At 40.2% G+C, this 20,752-nt stretch overlaps 1 protein-coding gene across 1 annotated transcript in view; it reads left to right on the top strand.

Annotated features, from left to right (window-relative positions):
• pitpnm3 (PITPNM family member 3) overlaps nucleotides 1-20,752 on the top strand; it is a 118,175-nt gene that overhangs the window by 92,103 nt on the left and 5,320 nt on the right. Inside the window, exons 11-16 of the mRNA XM_080731552.1 lie at nucleotides 7,752-7,964; nucleotides 9,472-9,620; nucleotides 11,429-11,545; nucleotides 17,078-17,194; nucleotides 17,786-17,934; nucleotides 19,588-19,737. Of these exons, the coding sequence (XP_080587678.1) occupies nucleotides 7,752-7,964; nucleotides 9,472-9,620; nucleotides 11,429-11,545; nucleotides 17,078-17,194; nucleotides 17,786-17,934; nucleotides 19,588-19,737 (895 nt within the window). The remainder of the gene's footprint in view (nucleotides 1-7,751; nucleotides 7,965-9,471; nucleotides 9,621-11,428; nucleotides 11,546-17,077; nucleotides 17,195-17,785; nucleotides 17,935-19,587; nucleotides 19,738-20,752) is intronic.

Here is a 20,752-nt window from a genome sequence, read left to right as displayed (position 1 = left end):
GGAAATCACGCTCTTTCGAACGACCATCATTTCGACCGAAGGGTTAGCGACTCACTCCACGGAGGTTAGCGTTAGGGTGAGGGTTAGAGTCGGGTGTCGAAAAGATGACATGTATTAACAGCGACACGCTCCCCCTGTGACCTAACATACCACCAGATAAACCCAAGCCAGCCATCTACTATGATGGCCTGGTGTGTTTCATTTTTATTAAACTAGCAGTCATCTGTGTCTCACCTGTCTTGATTAGGGGTGATTAGGGAGTATCACATAATTAAGGATTGCCTACAGGAAAGGTCAACCCACTACACTTACATTGTTTTGGGCTGCTAGGTTATACCGGTATGTGCAAACAACAATGTGCAAATAACAAGGTTTAACATTGCGCCTGTGAATAAACATTGTTCTATGGACATGATATCCAAAGCTATGCTCATAAATGCGGTCTTGTGTGGACACAGCTCCACAAGTCCTTTATAAGACCTTTTAGTAGCTGTCGCTACTTCTTTCTTGTCTGTTTCTTGTCTGTGTGACAGGGTGCGAGTGTGTGTACTGCATCCTGTAGCTATAATTCCATCCATTGCCTGGGACTGTATCTGTGACAACAGAGCTGATCCCATAACCTGGGGGACATAACCTTGATAACAGAACCTGTGGCCGCATTTGCTAATAACTTCCAAACTTCACAAAACGCTAATAAAGTGAAAAATGACATATGTCACTGTCTTCCAAGGTTCCAAGGTAATAGAAAACTAAGAATAAGAAATGGTCCGTATTCCATAGAAAAGTTGGGGATTTCACCCAGTAAAAATGACCAGATTCTGTCACTTTTCATGAAATATCAGTTTGGACTGTCACCCAAAACTCTCACCCTAAACAGGCCCAATATATGGCAAAAGGTGATCATATGCTACATACAGTATAGGCCCTATTGTCATCTTCTCAAAATAGGTTATCAACATTCCAGACAGTATACTGCATGCATTAAGCCATATTCATACTTCATCCATATTTGATTAGTTATGCCAAGAAAATCGAACCATCGAAAATGGGACACCTTCAGATATGCCATAGATTTGATCTGTATTCTAGAAAAGGATAGTGCTCATCAGAATGTCCAGATAGGACATACGGTCATATTTGAAATACGCATGACAAAAATAAGATATAAAGTGATATTTAGAACACACACGACAAAGATTCCGTATATAATATCCTCATGATGTATATTGGGTTCATATTTGACCAAATATGAAATACCAATGACACTGGTCTGGTCTGTTTTGCCCAGTATAAATCACCCAATTCTGTGAATTTCCATGACCTATTAATATCATTTAAATGCCTCACCCAAAACAGGCCCAATGGCAAAATCTGTAGTAGGCCTAAGTATATTGTATAAGTTACGGTGACGATATATGCTACAGATATTGCCATTATTCTACTCAATATAGGGTGTCAATATATTCCTACACTGCAATACCTCATATTCATATACTTCTTATATGAGAAGGAAATTAATACTTCCATATTCCATATTTGATTAGATATGGGTTGGGCCAAGTGAATATTGAATATCGGAATCCAGAGTAAATATATGACTTTAAGTGATATATGAATGTAATATAGACTGTATTTGTGACACATTCATATACATACCATAGATTTGATCCGTATTCTAGAAAAGTTGTTCAGCTCAGATATGTCCAGGTGATATTTGGAACATACACATGACAGAAAAAAGATGTAACTGTATCCTTCTATAAAATATGTCCTCATGATGTATATTGGGTTCATATTTGACCAGATATGACATATCAATGAAATGTAGGATATATATCAGAAATGTTCTGTTTCGTGACCTATCAATATCAGTTAAAAATCTCACCCAAAACAGGCCCAATGGCAAAATATGTAGTTAGTATATTTTATATGAGAATATTTGATGATATATGCTACAGATATTACCATTATTCTACCCAAAATAGGTGTCAGTATATTCCTATATACTGCAATAGGTCATATTTATATGTTGTAAATGACAAGGAGATGAATACTTCATCCATATTTTATAAGATATGGTTGATGTCAACAAAACCTTAAATATGCATTAGAAATGGTCTGTATTTGGAAGTGGTTATGCTGTAAATATATGACTTTAAGTGATATATGAAGTCAAAGTCTGATACATCAAGATTTACCAGAGACTTAAAGGTATTCTAGACAAAATAATGTGATCAGATATTTTCAGATATGACCAAAGGTCATTTACGGAACACATACATGACAAAATTAAACAGCTGCTTGTATTCATGAACATTCATGATGTATATTGGGTTCACATTTGGCAATATATGGTGCATATCAACAAAACTCAGGATATTTATCAGAAATGTCCGTATTCCAGAGAGAATCCAAAATCAGATATTTGGGGATTCTGGATATTTTAGCCCAAAGGTAATTTACGGACCACGTACATGACACATTTTAAATTATGCTTGTATCCTAGTATGATATATGGTTTTCATGATGTATATTGGGTTCATGTTTGACCAGATATGTTGCATATCAACAAAACTCAGGATATGCATCAGAAATGTCTGTATCTATAGGGAATCCAGAATCAGATATTTGGGGATTCTAGATCTTTTCGCCCATTGAATATGCCTCAGAAATGGTCAATATTCTCTAGCAGATCCACTGTAAAGATATGACTTGAGGTCATATATGAACTCACTATCTGACATATGAAGTATTCTAACTAAATATTGTGATCAGATATTTCCAGATATGACCTAAAGCCATTTACAGAACATATACATGACAAAAATAAAATGTTGCTTGTATCCTAGTACAACATATTGTCTTTATGATGTATATTGGGTTCATATTTGACCAGATCTAGCATTTCCATGGAACTCAGGATATGCATAAAAATGTACTGTTTCATGACCTATCAATATCAGTTAAATATCTCGTCCAAAACAGGCATAATGGTAAAATCTGTAGTACGTATATTTGATGTGTAAATCGTTGATGATATATGCTACAGATTATTTTAATCAAAATAGGGTGTCAGTATATTCATATATACTGCATTACGTATATTCATACTTTGTATATGGCAAGGAGATGTATACTTTGTCCATATTTGATAAGATATGGTTGATGTCAACAAAACCTTAAATATGCCTCAGAAATGGTCAGTATTCTCTAGCAGATCCACTGTAAAGATATGACTTCAGGTCATATATGAACTCACTAGTTGACACAACAAATATTTTAGACAAAATATTATGATCAGATATTTCCAGATATGACCTGAGGTAATTTATGGAACATATTCTTGACAAAATTAAAATTACGCCTGTATCCTAGTACAACATTTGTCTCCATGATATATATTTGGTTCATATTTGACCAGATATGGCATTTCCATGAAAGTCAGGATATGCATCAGAAATGTTCTGTTTCATGACCTATCAATATCAGTTAAATATCTCACCCAAAAAATGCCAAATGGTAAAATCTGTAGTAAGTATATTTGATATGAAAATCGTTGATGATATATGCTACAGATATTGCCATTATTCTTAACAAAATAGGCTGTCAGTATATTCATATATACTGCATTACGTATATTCATACTTTGTAAATGACAAGGAGATGTATAATTTGTCCATATTTGATAAGATATGGTTGATGTCAACAAAACCTTAAACATGCCCCAGAAATGGTCATTATTCTCTAGCAGATCCACTGTAAAGATATGACTTTAGGTCATATATGAACTCACTATTTGACACATCAAGTATTCTAGAAAAAATATTATGATCAGATATTTCCAGATATGACCTGAGGTAATTTATGGAACATATACTTGACAAAATTAAAATTACGGCTGTATCCTAGTACAACATTTGTCTCCATGATATATATTGGGTTCATATTTGACCAGATCTAGCATTTCCATGAAAGTCAGGATATGCATCAGAAATGTTCTGTTTCATGACCTATCAATATCAGTTAAATATCTCACCCAAAAAATGCCAAATGGCAAAATCTGTAGTAAGTATATTTGATATGAAAATCGTTGATGATATATGCTACAGATATTGCCATTATTCTTATCAAAATATGCTGTCAGTATATTCATATATACTGCATTGCGTATATTCATACTTTGTATATGGCAAGGAGATGTATACTTCATCCATATTTGATAAGATATGGTTGATGTCAACAAATACTTAAATATGCCTCAGAAATGGTCAGTATTCTCTAGCAGATCCACTGTAAAGATATGACTTTAGGTCATATATGAACTCACTATTTGACACATCAAGTATTCTAGAAAAAATATTATGATCAGATATTTCTAGATATGACCTGAGGTAATTTACAGGACATATACTTGACAAAATTAAACTTACGCCTGTATCTTAGTACAACATTTGTCTCCATGATATATATTTGGTTCATATTTGACCAGATATGGCATTTTTATGGAACTCATATATGCATCAGAAATGTTCTGTTTCATGACCTATCAATATCAGTTAAATATCTCACCCAAAACATGCCAAATGGCAAAATCTGTAGTAAGTATATTTGATATGAAAATCGTTGATGATATATGCTACAGATATTGCCATTATTCTTGTCAAAATATGCTTTCAGTATATTCATATTTTACTTCATTACGTATATGCATACTTTGTATATGACAAGGAGATGTATACTTTGTCCATATTTGATAAGATATGGTTGATGTCAACAAAACCTTAAATATGCCTCAGAAATGGTCAGTATTCTCTAGCAAATCCACTGTAAAGATATGACTTAAGGTCATATATGAATCAATATTTGACACATCAAGTATTCTAGAAAGAATATTGTGATCAGATATTTACAGATATGACCTAAGGTCATTTACGGAACATATATATGACAAAAATAAAATATTTGCTTGTATCCTAGTACACCATATTGTCTTCATGATGTATATTTGGTTCATATTTGACCAGATATGGTGCATATCAAAAAAAGTCAGGATATGTGACGGAAATGTCCGTATTCCAGAAAGAATCAAAATTCGATATTTTGGGATTCTTGCTCTTTTCGCCCAGTGTCAAGTAGATCCTTTCTGTCTGGTGAAGACCAGTGTCCTAGTGAAATACTCATGTCCTTAATAAATACTATAACACAGTACAGTGACAGTCCAAGGGGACATTTTATATTTAGCCATAATTCAGTTTCCAGATGTTGCTATTGTTGCGTCCCATGAACCTGCAGCAAGATATGCGTGGGTGGCACAGTTGTTAAGTCCCCGTCCACCGCCATGGAGGTTGTGAGTTCGAATCCACCGAACTAATCTATGCAAACACAATTGGTCTGTGTTCGGGGGAGTGAAGCTGGGTGGGGATATTTGTCACTCCTACGGGCTGGGGCGGCACCTCTTAGCAGTGAGTGTTGGGCGGGAAGAGTGGGGCGAAGGCTCTACATTCTAGTACATCCTCCTGGTGGGTGTTCCTCACTGGCAGGTGAGTCAGTAGGAGTACAGCAGTGACAACACAGGAATGTGTGTGGGGAGGAATTAATTGGAATAACGACTAAATTGTTGAGAAAAAGGGGTACAAAATAATTGGCTAAATGATAAAGAAAAAAAGGAACGAAAAGAAAAGATGGTAAGAAATAGGCAATGAATGCATTCGGACATAAAGTTAAGACAAATACTAGTTAACGGTGCCATTTTGTGCCAACATGTCAAGGTCAACCTGTCATGAGTGACCACAGTAACCTTATGGTGTAAGTAACCCAAAGTGGAACGTCATTAAAGCATTATCTACTTTATTATATGTAATTATATATAATCTAGTGTCCCTATTCTGGGGTGAACATTCAGTGAAAAAAACAGGACTGTATAATTAATCACACGCTGCGTGATGTCAGTCAATGTCTTATACAGGGGTGCAGAGGAGGACAGTTTGAGGATTGTACTGTGTATGCTGTACATGCCTTATACCCAGAACAGCATAAAGGATTGATGCCCAGTAGCAGCCATTTGTTTTCTCTGACAAACACAAAGCAAGTCAATGCACAGCATCAAGCAATCTTATTAGACAAACAGCATTGATTTAAAGGATGGAGACAGTTAATTGCCAAGTCATCAAAACATCTCCCTTCAGCCCCCACTACCCACTACACACACACACCAACACAAACAAACAAACAAGCGTGCATGCACGCACACACACACGCACGCACACACACAGTTATTACTAGTAAGACGCCTAAGGGCGACAAGTGACCTTGAGGTTGCGCCAATGCGCCATGTCTTGGCCATCTGGCCAGTGATGTACGGTATATCGGACCAGTTACCCACACACGCACACACACGCACGCACGCACACACGCACGCACGCACGCACACAGTTATTAATAGTAAGACGCCTAAGGGCGACAAGTGACCTCGAAGTCGCGCCATGTCTTGGCCATCTGGACAGTGATGTATATCGGACCAGTTACCCATATATGGAGAGTGAGACCCCTGGTACCCATATATGGAGATCCATGTACTGTATATGGAGATATGCTGTGATATGGGCTGTCTTCCTTCATATATGGGCATTCCAATTATATGAAGTCCTGTTAGATATGGGCTTAAAATTGATGACATGTATTGATATGCACATAAAGGGATTATGTTAGTGTGGTTCCCCTGACACCACAGTGATGTCATAGCGGCAAACCCATAGACCGTAAAAAAGCATACACGGATAGACGTCCGTCTGGACGGAGACATGATGTGCCGTTTCTCATACTAAACTGCGACCTTCGGTCGCAATAAGCCTTGTTTTTCAGTTTGGTGTCTTTAGTGCATGAGCAATTTTAGTTTAGTTTTCGTTTTTTCAGGTATTACTGTACCAGTAAGACTCCCTAATCGGGAGATAAGCGACCGTAGGTGGACGAATAGGTACCGGCCCCGGCTCTCCCGGACGCTCCTAGGCCGAGTTAGGGCATTTTATGTGAGCTGCAGTGGAGGGGGTCCTCCACTGGGGGCGCCACCACTTTTGCATCCGTTCTGGAGCACCAGGAGTGGGTGGTCCCCAGGAATTCCCCGTGAGCAGCTCCGTGGGGGTGGTCATTTGGTCATTTTTGCACATTTGGTCATTTTTTACACCTGGGGGTCCCCCAGGGACCTGGGGGTCCCTGGAGCTCCGGGGGTCCTTGGAGGTAGTAGTTTGGCAGGTAAGGAGTGTGTGTGCAAAAGTTGGCATGGATGGGGGCAACGGTTGTGGAGATATGAGCAGGGCAAAAGTGTGACGTGTGACGTATGACTCACGGACGGACATTTTTTTACACCTGGGGGTCCCCCAGGGACCTGGGGGTCCCTGGAGCTCCGGGGGTCCTTGGAGGTTGTAGTTTGGCAGGTAAGGAGTGTGTGTGCAAAATTTGGCATGGATGGGGGCAACGGTTGTGGAGATATGAGCAGGGCAAAAGTGTGACGGACTCACTGACTCACTCACTCACAGACAGCCCGTGGAGGTTTTGGTAGTAAATGCGACCTACGGTCGCAATCATGAAACCTTGATTTAGAGATGAGCTATAGGATGAAAATATTTATGACATCAGATGCACTGTACTGAATGATGATGGAAATACCGAAACCCTTTTCTTTTCTAAGTGAAACATTTCAAATGTTTAGTTATCTATAATAACCCTGCCCGGCCTCTCCTCCTCCATGCGTCTAGCGGACAGTATCCAGAACCACGCGGATGTGTTCTTGGACAGTGGGAGCAGCACCCCTGTGGGTCCGGTGCTCCAGACGCCCTCTGAGACAGAGCTTGGCGGAGGGCAAGAGGGAGCAGAAGAGGTGGTGGGGGGACGCAGGGCCAGCATGACCAGCGTGGACAGTGAAACGTTGCTGGCCTCTGTGACTCAGCTGGGCAGCACCATTGCCAACAGTGAGTAATGCAAATGTAACCAGGTCATATGCAAATAACCTAACTTAACATGTGATTCATCTGTGCAATAGATTCATGAGGTTAAATTCTACAACATAGTCATTTAGTTAACAAGTGTTAACTAATGCGTGCGTCTCAGTATTAATTTTGACAGCATTTGCTTTGATTTATTTTGCGTCATAGTCTTTTGAATACATTTTAATTTCGTTTTTTGTAATTTTTTTATTTGTCTAGTTTTAGTCTAGACTAGATCTAGATCTGCTATTTTCAGAGGGCAACACCCGAACACAACCAAACGTAAATTTAGTTTAGTTCAGTTACTACACAAGGTTGAGGAACAAATGCCACCCTTTTCACATTGGCCTGTTATAGCGCCACCAGCAGGTCGACTTTTGCTAAACGAATGGTTACAAAATGCCTTAAATCATGAATGCAGCGTCCGATTACCATGAAAGGCCGAAGAAGACACCATGGCACCATTTCCACATTGGCCTATTATAGCGCCACCAGGAGGCCACGATAACCTACCTGACCTTGCGGAGACCTGTGCTCGGAAGAGCACTGCTTCTAGTTTTACTCTAGTTTTTATTTGTTGACGACATTTTCTGTATATTCAGGCTTAGTTTTAGTCCTAATAGCTTAGTTTTTATTTCGTTTCATTTAGTTTTCGTTAGTGAAAAAAGGTAGTCGACGAACATTTTTCGTCATAGTTTTAGTCGAGGAAATGAACAGTGTGTGTGTGTGTGCGTGCAGGGGTGTTGCACCAAAATCTGGGCCCTGGGTACAAGGATTCAATCACATTTTGTGCTTTAACTATTGAAAAATAGCAGATACACAAGCTCACAGCGCGGCGCTGTGAGCTTGTATATCTGCTATTTTTCAATAGCTAAAGTGTAAAATAACTAGAGGGTCGCGGCCCTTCGGGCCGCTCACAAAGTAAAAAAAAAAGAAAAAAAAAAAGGAAAAAAAAAAGTAAAAAAAAAAAAAAAAAAACGTAAAAAAAAAAAAAAAACGTTAAAAAAAAAAAAAGAAATTGGGGGGGGAACTATTGTGGCGGAACTATTGTGGCGGAACTATTGTGCCGCAGCGCACGTTTCCGGTCGGACATATTTGACCGGCGGACTATTTTATACAGAGGCAAAATATGAGGGTAATAACGAATACAACTGTATACAGAGGTTTGGAAACGACATCTTGCAAAGGTGACATGGGTGTTTGAATTTTTAAGCTATATTTAGTACATATGTAGTACATCTTGGCCAAGTGGTTTGGTATTTAAGTTAGCAATACATGACCCGGAAGTAGATCACTTACTCTTTTGTAATATAAAGATGAAGGCCCCTCCAGTCTCCACATTGGGCTCCTCCACCTTGGGCCCTGGTAACTCAGTCTCACTTCCCCCCCCCCCCCCCCCCCTTGTGACGCCCTTGTGACGCCCCTGTGTGTGTGTGTGTGTGTGCGTGCGTGCGTGCGTGCGTGCGTGCGTGCGTGCGTGCGTGCTGTTCAGTCTCCAGCAGGTGGTGGGGCTCCAAGCGGCTGGACTATGCATTGTACTGCCCTGACGTGCTCACCTCCTTCCCCACGGTGGCTCTGCCTCACCTCTTCCACGCCTCCTACTGGGAGTCTACTGACGTAGCATCCTTTGTACTCCGGCAGGTAGGTTTAGCCTTATAGTTTATTGTCATTTTTAGGGTTCACATAAATTGTGTTTCACACATCCACCGTGAGTAATCAGTACCCAATGAAAAGAAAACAAATAATAAAAATGTGTAAATAAGTTCACCGCCACCAACGTAGATGCACTGCGGCGCGATCATCTAAAAGCTCACAACACATCACACTGTGAGCTTGTATAATGTGCTATTTTTGGTGAATGTTCCCCCAGAATAGGGATGCCAGTGTTCAAGTGGTGAGTGGAGTAATAGCATGCATGCATGATGTGGATTTAGAATGTATCTGCATTTCTGGCACTTGTCTACACGTGACATTCCTCTGTGCAAGCAAGCATGTACAGTATGAGGCTTTGGAGCAGCCACCCATTCACTGAATCCTCAGATGCCAAGACACTCAGCAGAATGAAAACCCAACACACCATGTCGAGTCCTATTAGAAGCCATTCCAGCCAGTCTGGCAGCTTTTTTAACATCATTAGAAAGCTTTGCTCACTGAGCTCTGAGGAGGAGGATGGTCTTTTCACACTGCCACAAGCCAACGTGCTGGGGAAATGTGAGGGAGAGTGCACAGGAAGTGTTATGGTCACGGCTGAGAAGCTAATAAACCTGCCGATCATTATCTCGGATCAGTGGGTTTCAGCTCCAATCGATATCCACATCCTGGAAAAAGATACCAATGGAGCTTTGGGCTACACAGCCCACACTATAAAGACATTTCTCTTGTCATATTTATATGTAATTGAGAAGATCCAATTAGTGATAGGATTAAAATAAATTAACTCACTGACTGCTATGATCAAAAATGTCCCAGTTGCCTGCCACGCTATTTTATTAATTTCTTAACTTTTAATGTGCTCACACGGTGTCCAACGTGCATGACGCGCGCGCACGTTACGGTTGCGCGTTCGTGCAAGCTGCAGTAATCTGCAAGCCGTGAAAAGAAAAACTGAGCTTCATACGGCCCATTAGGTCGGAGCTACAAGCTAGCGAATTAGCACAATATCATAGGGTGCGGACTGACAGGGAAATTAATCAGAGAAAACGTCTGTTTCTTCCATGGCTTAACATTGGAGTGAATGGAGAACCGGTTTCCTGCTTCCAGCCTAACCCGGAAGTATGACAAACTGGGCACTACTGGGCCGTGGATCGAAGATCTTTTTTGGATTCTTTTCAATTAAATGATATAAAACAATTCACTCGTCAAACGCGTCACTGGCAGTTGACATTTTTTGAGAATCTTTCATGGAGGCTGATGTCCTGAGAGCTTGCCTCTTCTGAACAGGTCACAAATCATAACGTAACTGATTCCGAGCTGCCTGCTGATTGGATCCTAAATTATTGGGCTTGTTGTTCTTTCCCCAGATTGTTAGCTGCAATCTTCATCTGCACCAGCACACTCACTCCCTGACCCGTAACTGGCAATTTTCCTCTTGATGAGCTCTCCCCAGCAGTTCTGATTGTGCCACAGATGCATGCCTAATTCCATTCAATTGGAAATGTTCTGAAGGACCTCGATGAAGTTGTATACACCAGCAGACTGTTTTGTTGAATCACATTGGACACTAATCCGTGTATTTGCAACAAGTTCTCAAGTATAGACTCAAGTGCTGTCAGGCTCACGGTGTTATGCTAGGTCATGGATTCATGGACTGACTGCTTTGTGTGTGTGTGTGTGTGTGTGTGTGTGTGTGTGTGTGTGTGTGCGTGCGTGCGTGCGTGCGTGCGTGCGTGCGTGCGTGCGTGCGTGCGTGCGTGCGTGCGTGCGTGCGTGGTGGTGGTGGTGGATTGCAGCTCATGCGACATGACTGTGTGAAGACCCAGGAGGCTGGCAACATGGACATGGCGCCTTTCTCCCCCTCCAGCCCTCGAGAAAAATGGCTCCGAAGGAGAACACACGTCAAACTGAGGGTGAGAAAGCCATCATGTACTTAGTCATGGTGAACGATGAAGGACATGTCAGATAGGAGACCACCTGCTGGTCCACTGAATGTAAAGCTTGATTTGTGCTTCAGTGAAATTTGACACGTGTTGTGTGACCTGTCAAAAATCTGCGTGACGTCTAGGCCTGTCACAATTAATACATAATAACAGCCCAGATTTTCGCAATTAGTTGACATAATCGCAATTATTTTGTCATAATTGTCATAATCGTTTTTCATATTTTCAAACATTTAAAAAAAAAATGAAAGTAGCCGATGCAACGCGTTTTGAGCTTGTAGATCGGCTATTGCCACTATACATTTTTTTTAATTTTTTATTATAAAGTTGTCAAATATGTCATGTTTCTATGTATATTTAGGTTATGTGTCACATACGCTGCCATGTGCAACTTCAAAGCCTACAAGCCAAACAGAAATGTAATTGTCAACGACAAAAACTATAAAATCGTTAATCGCAGTTATTTGAGTGACAATTAATCGCCATATAAAATGTCATAATCATGTCATTATTTTTGTCGAGGTTTATATAACAGACTTTGTCATTGAATAATAACTCAGGATTTAACATAACATATTGCTGTTCTGTAAAGTCACAGATGTATATGCTCTGATACAAAATACAAAATACCAATATTTTATTACAGTCTTGGTCATCCACAAACAACAAGCTGGGAGTTATTTTTAAACCAAGTCAGGGGAAACATGAAAAGAAGTCTAACATCCTGCCTGTCTAATCACCAGGAAAACACACACAGACACGCACAAGCATCCGCCCTCCGTTAGAGAACTCTTGAACTTAACGCTAATTGGCATACTAGGCCCCTTTTGCAGTACCCTGATTCAGATTAAATATACCATACTTCACCTTGGAACATGGATGGTAAGCAGAACAACACAATGTACTTCTGCTGCTAAGCGGTGCTGACTAGACCATCAAGGTCATGAGTCTGCTTTCTTTTACCTTCCAGATGCATTCCAGATACAGACATTGTGACACCTTTTTCATGAATGGCTCTTTGGCTGTGTTTGCTATTCTTGTGTATCCTGTCGACTCTCTCTGCGGTAAAAGCCTTGAGGTTTCAAGGTTTTGTCATTTGCACTTGCAATACAGCTGTCAACATTGCATGCAGTGACATTTCTTTGAGCTTTCTCAAGCGAGGAGCGAAATCTGTGCAGGTTTGCGACCAAAGTTGACGCCCCCTTACAGTTTCGTGACAGTACACTTCACTGGTAGTGTCACGGTCAACTAAAAGGATACCTAAAAAATGCTTTAGTCAAGCAATTTGGGTCCTTTTTTTAACTTATAACATAGAATGACAGAGAAATCACAGTACTAGGCCTATGGAGAAAAAGAATAAAAACAATGCAAACACACATTATTTTGCAACACAATGCAAAATAATGGTATTAAAAGGATATTACACTTTCAACAGGTACTGCAGTGGTAACAGTGGAAGGGCCTCTCCACATACACACCCATTGTAACTTCAAACTCCATTTTAACCATGATAGATTCATTAAAAACACCCATTATTTTTTCTGGTGACTCATTTTACCTTCCTAATACGTGAGCAGGCTGTGTTTTTTCAATAACTTTTTTCATTTATTTGTAATAATTATTTGGGAAAATGGAAAAAATGAAATACAAACAAATAATTATTAAAAATAAATGAACAAAGTTATTGAAAAAACACTGCCTGCTCACATATTAGGAGGGTAGTATGAGTCACCAGAAAAAATAATGGGTGTTTTTAATGAATCTATCATGGTTAAAATGAAGTTTGAAGTTACAATGGGTGTGTGTGGGGAGAGGCCCTGGGCCTGGAGGGCCTGGTAACATTTACATCAAATATCCAAATATTCAATCAAGCTAATTAAAAACTGTTCAGGGTGTTCATAAAAGCCTGATCAGATGATAAGATTACCAAAAGTTTTTTTGAAAGTGAAATACCCCTTTAAACTCGTAAAACACAATGCAAATGACAAAATAATGGTATTTTGGTAAGGATAGGCTTTGTTGTCTGTTTATTGATTGTAGCGAAAATGTAGTTTTTAGTGTAGCAACATTTTCATAAAATACCAAACAAGTGTTTATTTTTTTATTTATGCGTCGTCCGCTACTACTGCTGTCTGCAGAGATGCGCTTGACACAAGAGGTCTCCCTTCGCCTCCCTTCTGCATCGCGAGCCTAGCCTGGGTCTGACGTACTGTAGTGACTGGGGGCGTCGTCAACTTTGGTCGCAACCTGCACGGATTGCGCTCCTCGCCCTTATCAACAGTGTGGACAACGATAAAAATGCAATAAAATGACCAAACTTGTCATAATAAGCTAAATCGAAAGACAAAACAGCATAAATAGCATTATAATTAAATACATAATGCATAATACAAAATTGTATCTGCAAAAACCTTTATACGTGAGGCTGCAAACCTGTGCAGTCTATCTATGTGTTATATAGCTATAAATGGTAAGTGGTGCCTTTATCCTAAGTGCTTTACAATGTGCGTTAGAGTCACCCATTCACACACCGATTGGGAGCAGTTAGGGGCTAGATTGGGTGCCTGTCTGCTACGCTACCCTCCGTGGATTTGTTTTGTCACTTCAAAGCGAAGTGACAAAACAAATCCACGGAACGTAGCATAGCAGGCTGGCACCCAGGGTAGTTAGAGGCAAAGTGGCCGCTGTAGCTCCTGAGCCACTGCCGGTAAAGTAGCCGGTATAGCAGCTTGTTTAAGATTTTGTTCTAAACCCCTGCTGCTGTATTGACCTCCTGGTGTGTGAGCAATGGATAGAGATACTACTTCAAATATTGCTCCTGATACTGTCAAGAGGCCTCTGTCACTGATGAAAAGAGGCCACTGCTGGGTTTGTTGTCTCCTTGTGTGTGCTACTGTCAAGGTCCAAGAGAGACGGATAGAGAGGAAATGAAAGGAATTATAGATATACAGAGCTGTACCTACCAAAACAGAAGAATGGTGTCCACTTTAGTTAGACTACCAGGGATACCTGACATTCTTCCTCAGCATTTAGGCATCCTAACTCTCAAACATTTTCAAGATTAATTTGGCCACGGACCCCCATCTGAAAATATTTTGCGGCAGGCAACCCCATACAGTACAAGATTTGAGTTGTTAAAATGCTTATTGTGTGCTTGTAAATGTTTGTGTGCTTATAGTAGCCTCGTGAACCAGCCTCTCCCGGAAATCTACATTTGCATTTGTAGATTTCTGGAGGAGGCTGGTTTACGAGGCTATGCTTATAGGTCCACTATTTTCAAATATCCGATGTACAGTACATAGTGTTAAAGAGGTTAAACTAGTTTTGATGCTACTCTATATTAACTAATTTAGCTGAGGACCCCCTGGAGATAGTGTTCTAACTATTAGGAGTAGAGGTTGCCATTTATATGGCATATATAGTATGTATTGGGGTTTAGTGGGACACTTCAACACATACAGTACACCAGGTGAGATTTCAGATTCAATTTTCAATTCAAAGGGCTTTATTGGCATAAGAAAACATACGTTTACATTGCCAAAGCAGAAGTATACGATTCCCATACTGTAACACACACCCCACCCCACCTCCCGTGAACATAATGTCCTACTATTTCTTATGGCTGCTTGTCAACCAGAGAGTTAGGCCAGAAAACTGTACTGTATCACGCAGCTACTTATGACTCATATATGTGTGAGTCAGTCCTCATGCGGCTGTGTGTGTTGTATGTGTGTTTATTTATTTGCCCTCACACTGAGCTACCAGTATATCAGTGTGTCCCGGTTAATTATTAACAAACTTAATCAACATGCAAATATCATAGCAGCTGGAAATACTTAGCTGCATCATTAGATGACAAATCCTTTACACCATCTTCATTAGCCAGTGTGGTCCAACGATGTATGAGTGGCAATCACAGCGACTCTAAGCCCTGCTTAAAACAGAATGCAGAGGGATTGCAGGTTTTCTTTTTTGTATTTTCTTTTTTTCTTTTCTTCCATTTAGAATTTTGTTGTATAGGGAGAAAAAATAATAATAATGTACATGCATTTTATATTACATTTTGTAATCCTTTGGTCTTAATAAAACAAACAAAAACAAAAAACAGAATTTGTACACACAATATAGATTTGGTTGTCAGATAATGATACATGTACGCTAATAGATGATCTCTTCGCTGTGGTCAGCACCTCAGCAACATTGGCGCACAGTATACTCCTCCGTTTGTTTTGCAAACAAATAAAAGTCAGCATGGCCTTATGAGTTCATACAATGTACATGAACAGGTTAGTTGTTCTCAAACACTAAAACAGTGTTGCAATATCATACTGTACACACAGTACGACTACTTAATAAATACATTAACAAATTGACCCAAAAGTAACAACAAAATGAAGTATTTCCTTGCTTACGGCATTAACGGCAATGAAAGTATTCCATACATTTATGCCAGGTCCTTCCAGGGCAACGCAGTCGCCTGCCTCGGAAAACAAGGGCGTGTTGATCAAATAGAATCCATTACCAGTTACTGTACGGCACAGTATCAAGCAGCGCAGCAGGTGCTCTGAGTCTTTGATTAGACAGCGGTCTGTTATTGAGCTCAGCGGTCATTATCCAGGAATAACGCACTGCTGAATTCAGTGATTGACCAATCAGAATCAAGCATTCAACCAAGCCGCGTAATAAGAACGAATAAAGCTCTGCCATCCATCAACTGTTTGGGGGGATTTGAGGGTTATATGTGTGTAAACACATCTCAAACTGTGACCGTACACTACAGTAAGGGCTGTGGTTGCAGCTCCCAGATATGGGACATTTTAATTAAATGTATTTCCTTTTCAAGGCTAGAAGGAAATACCACAGAAGATTGTTGTTATCCTTCCAAATGATTGTTATGATTGCCCAAAAGAGCATTGTGTGTGGATCACCTGCTAAGAGCGCATTCCGCATAAATATTGTCCAACGCGAGGCTCCTTGCTGCATGTAATCCCCGCTTTCTCCCATGCTACCCATTTCTCTGTTCACGTTAGCCGCTACAGAGTCAATAGAAAGGGCTGTATCCCCAGAGAAGCGTGCTCATACTTTCTCATTAAAACCGACAATCTCTGCATGAAAGGATTATGGGATTTATCTTATTTCTCTCTGCTGGCTCTGTTGGAGGTGCTTACCCTGTTGAATGAGAAATGTGAGGTATAGCAAAGGGGTAAAGGAATCTTTTTAGAGATTTGACACAGTCTTTTGGCAAGGCCTTTTGGTAAGGTGCACTCTTCACCGACCTATTTGATATGCACCGAAATGTGATGTATTCCATCAAGAAAGAAATATTGCGTGTCTTTGATCTTGCGACATTCTGTTTTTTTCTCGACAGAGAAAAGTGATGCAACATTGTCGCAAATGGCTGTCAAAGGATTTTACTTTATTTGTGTGTGTGTGTGTGTGTGTGTGTGTGTGTGTGTGTGTGCGTGTGCGTGTGTGCGTGTGTGTGTGTTTCCCTGCATAAAGAATGTCACAGCCAACCACCGGGTAAATGACGTCATTGCCACAGAGGAGGGACCTCAGACCTTGGTTGGACGCTTCATGTACGGCCCGTTGGACATGGTCACACTGACCGGAGAAAAGGTTTCACTATGGCATGCACTGCTACTGATTACACATGTGTCCAACTGTCCATGTGTACAATGTTTATACGTATACCGGTATGTAGCTATGAGCAGCAACGAGACACTGTAATGTTCTTTCTACACAGTACCTTCAGAGCAGTTCTGGTTAGCAATATAGTTCATTTTAACACACTGACTGCCAGGTATTAACACATTAGATGCCAGGGGTTTTTAGCTAGACCATTTCTTTTTATTTAATCAGTGTATTAGCACGGAACTAGGAAATAGAGATAAGAAGGAGATCTCCTTCTTTGGCATTTAAAGCAACATGTCAACATGGTGTATGTCTATTGTGAAATAGGTTCATTCTGATATGTGTAGTAAATAAATTATTAGATTTGTTGTTCTCAAACGCCAAAACACGTTTTGATATTGACTATCATTCTACTGTAGCTAACTACCATAACTGTAAAGTTGAAGGTTAATGGTTAGATCGTTAGATAGTGGGACTTGTAATCATAAAATGTAACTTCCTGTTGTTTCATCTTTTATTGTTTGTGTTCGTAGTAATTATAAGAAACATGAAGCAACGTTGTGTCCCCACACTCAGGTGGACATTCTGCTAATGACCCAGCCTCAGTCTGGCCGCTGGGTCCACTTTGACACAGATCTGACCAACAGCAGTGGCAGGGTGAATTACACCATACCCAAGAGCAAGAAGCTAACCCTGGGAGTGTACCCCATGAAAATGGTGGTGAAGTAAGTATCCAGATCCCTATCCCTCTCAGGTCCTAACGTGGAATTTGAACAGAACTGAGAAACCCACTGTGATGATTTATTTTGTGTCATGATGAATTCATTTAAGGTAAGCATATTGTGGGTCCATATACAGTAGTGATTTCCTTGCTTTAAAGGTGATACACCATGCATGTAATACAGTATCAAACACCAACGTTTCAGCAGAAAACTATGTTCAAGTATACAGTGCAGGGCTAATGAGCTCCCGTGACATCCTGTCCATCACCATGGAGACTGGGGGTTTGGTCCTCCAGTGAAAACAATTGGCTGTGTTCATTGGTGGGGAGGCGGCAGGGGAGGATGTTCTCTGTCAATGCACTAACAAGTCCTAAGGTTTGTTGGGGTGCCTAGTCAGCCAGGAGGCCAACTGGGAGAGATAGCCACCTGGTGTGAAACTCCTCAGTAGCTGCGTTTACATGGACACCTTTCTTCCAATCTGATCAAAATAAACCCGATTGAAGGATTTGGATCATGTGTTTACATGATCTGGTGTTTGATCAGGTTTTGAAAAGGTGTACCCGATATGCTCCCGATTAGAATTTAAATTGGGTTGGGCTTAATCAGGTTTATTTTAAATCTGGTTTTAACCCGTTTGAAAGAGTCCATGTAAACGCAGCTACTGTCAAGTGAAAAGTCTACACTGGGGGGGAGAATTAAGGAGAAAATAAGGGGGGGAAAATCTATCTGAAGAAATTCTGGACTCATCAATTATTACATAATCAACTAATCGCAATTATTTGACATCGTAATTATTTTGTCATAATAGTCATAATCGTTTCCATGTTGAAAAAATATATTTTCAAACATTTTCAAAAATAGTGGAAATAGCAGCTCACAACGCGTTGTGAGCTTGTAGATCATCTATTTCCACTATCAATGTTCTTTTTTTGTGTATAAAGTTGTCAAATATATGTCAGTCATTTCTTTTTGTGTCATATCTGCCTTGTGCAACTGCAAAACCTACAAGCCAAACAGAAATGTAATTGTCAACAACAAAAACAATTAAATCGTTCATTGCAATTATTTGAGTGCCAATTAATCATCATGTAAAATGTCATAATGGTGACAGCCCTACAGGGGACTCATACACAGCAACAGCATCTTTCAGGTGGTGATGCTGCTTCATGAATCTCTCTCTCCGATGTGATAAGGGAGGAGTAGGGCTGTCACAATTATTACATAATCGTCTAATCACAATTATTTGACATATTCGCGATTATTTTTCATAATCGTCATAATCGTTTCCACGTTGTAAACTGTTCATATATTTTTTTTAAAGTAAAAAAATTGTGGAAATAGCAGATCTACAAGCTCACAACAGTTGTGAGCTTGTAGGTTATTTCCACTATCAAAGTTGTCAAATATGTCAGTAATTTCTTTGTATATTATGTTATGTGTCGTATCTACCATGTGCAACTTCAAAGCCTAAAAGCCAAACAGAAATGTAATTCTCAACGACAAAAACACAATTAAATCATTAATCGCAATTATTTGAGAGAAAATTAATTGTCATGTAAAATGTCATAACCGTGACAGCCCTAGGGAGGAGCAGACTATTGCAGAGGCATACCTAACTGTGTCTGTATTGTATTGTATTGTATTGTATATGATCAGGGGGGACCAGACTAGTGCAGAGGCCTACCTGACTGTACTGCCACGGGGGATGGAATGTGTGGTGTTCAGCATCGATGGCTCTTTCGCCGCCAGTGTTTCTATCATGGGTAGTGACCCCAAGGTCCGGCCTGGAGCTGTGGATGTAGTAAGGTATCTATTGATGACACTGTGTACGTGTGTGTGTGTGTGTGTGTGTGTGTGTGTGTGTGTGTGTGTGTGTGTGTGTGTGTGTGTGTGTGTGTGTGTGTGTGTGTGTTAGGGCTTTCACCAACTAGTCGACTATTCGACTAGTCGACTAGTAAAACCACTAGTCGATCTTGTAGGTACTGGTCGACTAGTCGTAAAAAAAAAAAAAAAAAAAAAAAAAAAACATTTTCGTTTTTTTTTTTTTCGTTTTTTTTTTTCTACATTATGTAGGCCTAGTAAGCTAATTTCAATTCGATTTAGTTATAGTTTTATTTTTAACAACCATTATAAACGGAATATAATTATCCAGTCACCCACAGTGCATCCAGCAGCATCTCCCTGACCGGCGGGGGTTAATCTCAGAGTTCACCCAAAGTTCATCCAGTGTCATTGCTGCACACCGCAGCTTGTCCACTACAGAGACTACGCTACGCTACAGTACAGAATAGTTGTCAGTTTAAAATGGTAGCATGAACAAAGCAGCAAGTGAAGAATGAAGACATAGCCTTAGTTCACAACAGACTGCCCGACGTTCGTTTGATTAGAAGTAATTAAAAGACGTGTTTTGTTTGTGTAGTGACTAGCGAGCTAGCCTAAAGCCTAGCCTAGCCAACGGGCAGAATGGATTATTGTGGACTTTGAGAGACACAGCAGATTTTGGTGAGTACATGGGTTTCCATGCCTTATTACTGTAGCAGCTATGCTGGTCTTGTTATGTTGCACACGTATGTTGCACACGTAACGATACACACGTGGGTTTGTGTGGGTATATGTTGTCATGGTAACTTGGCTGCTGTGGAAAGCCGTGCCACTGCGCTCTTTATTATGACATAATATGTTAACGACTAGTCGACTAGTCGACTACCAGTGTCTTTGACTAGTCGATCTGTAAAAAATACTAGAAGTGAAAGCCCTAGTGTGTGTGTGTGTGTGTGTGTGTGTGTGTGTGTGTGTGTATGTGTGTGTGTGTGTGTGTGTG

The sequence above is a fragment of the Nannobrachium achirus genome, assembly GCF_963921795.1.
Source record: "Nannobrachium achirus genome assembly, chromosome: 8".
NCBI classification, from domain to species: domain Eukaryota; kingdom Metazoa; phylum Chordata; class Actinopteri; order Myctophiformes; family Myctophidae; genus Nannobrachium; species Nannobrachium achirus.
Note: the sequence above shows the minus strand (reverse complement) of the source record. Positions and strands in the feature narration are given on the sequence as shown.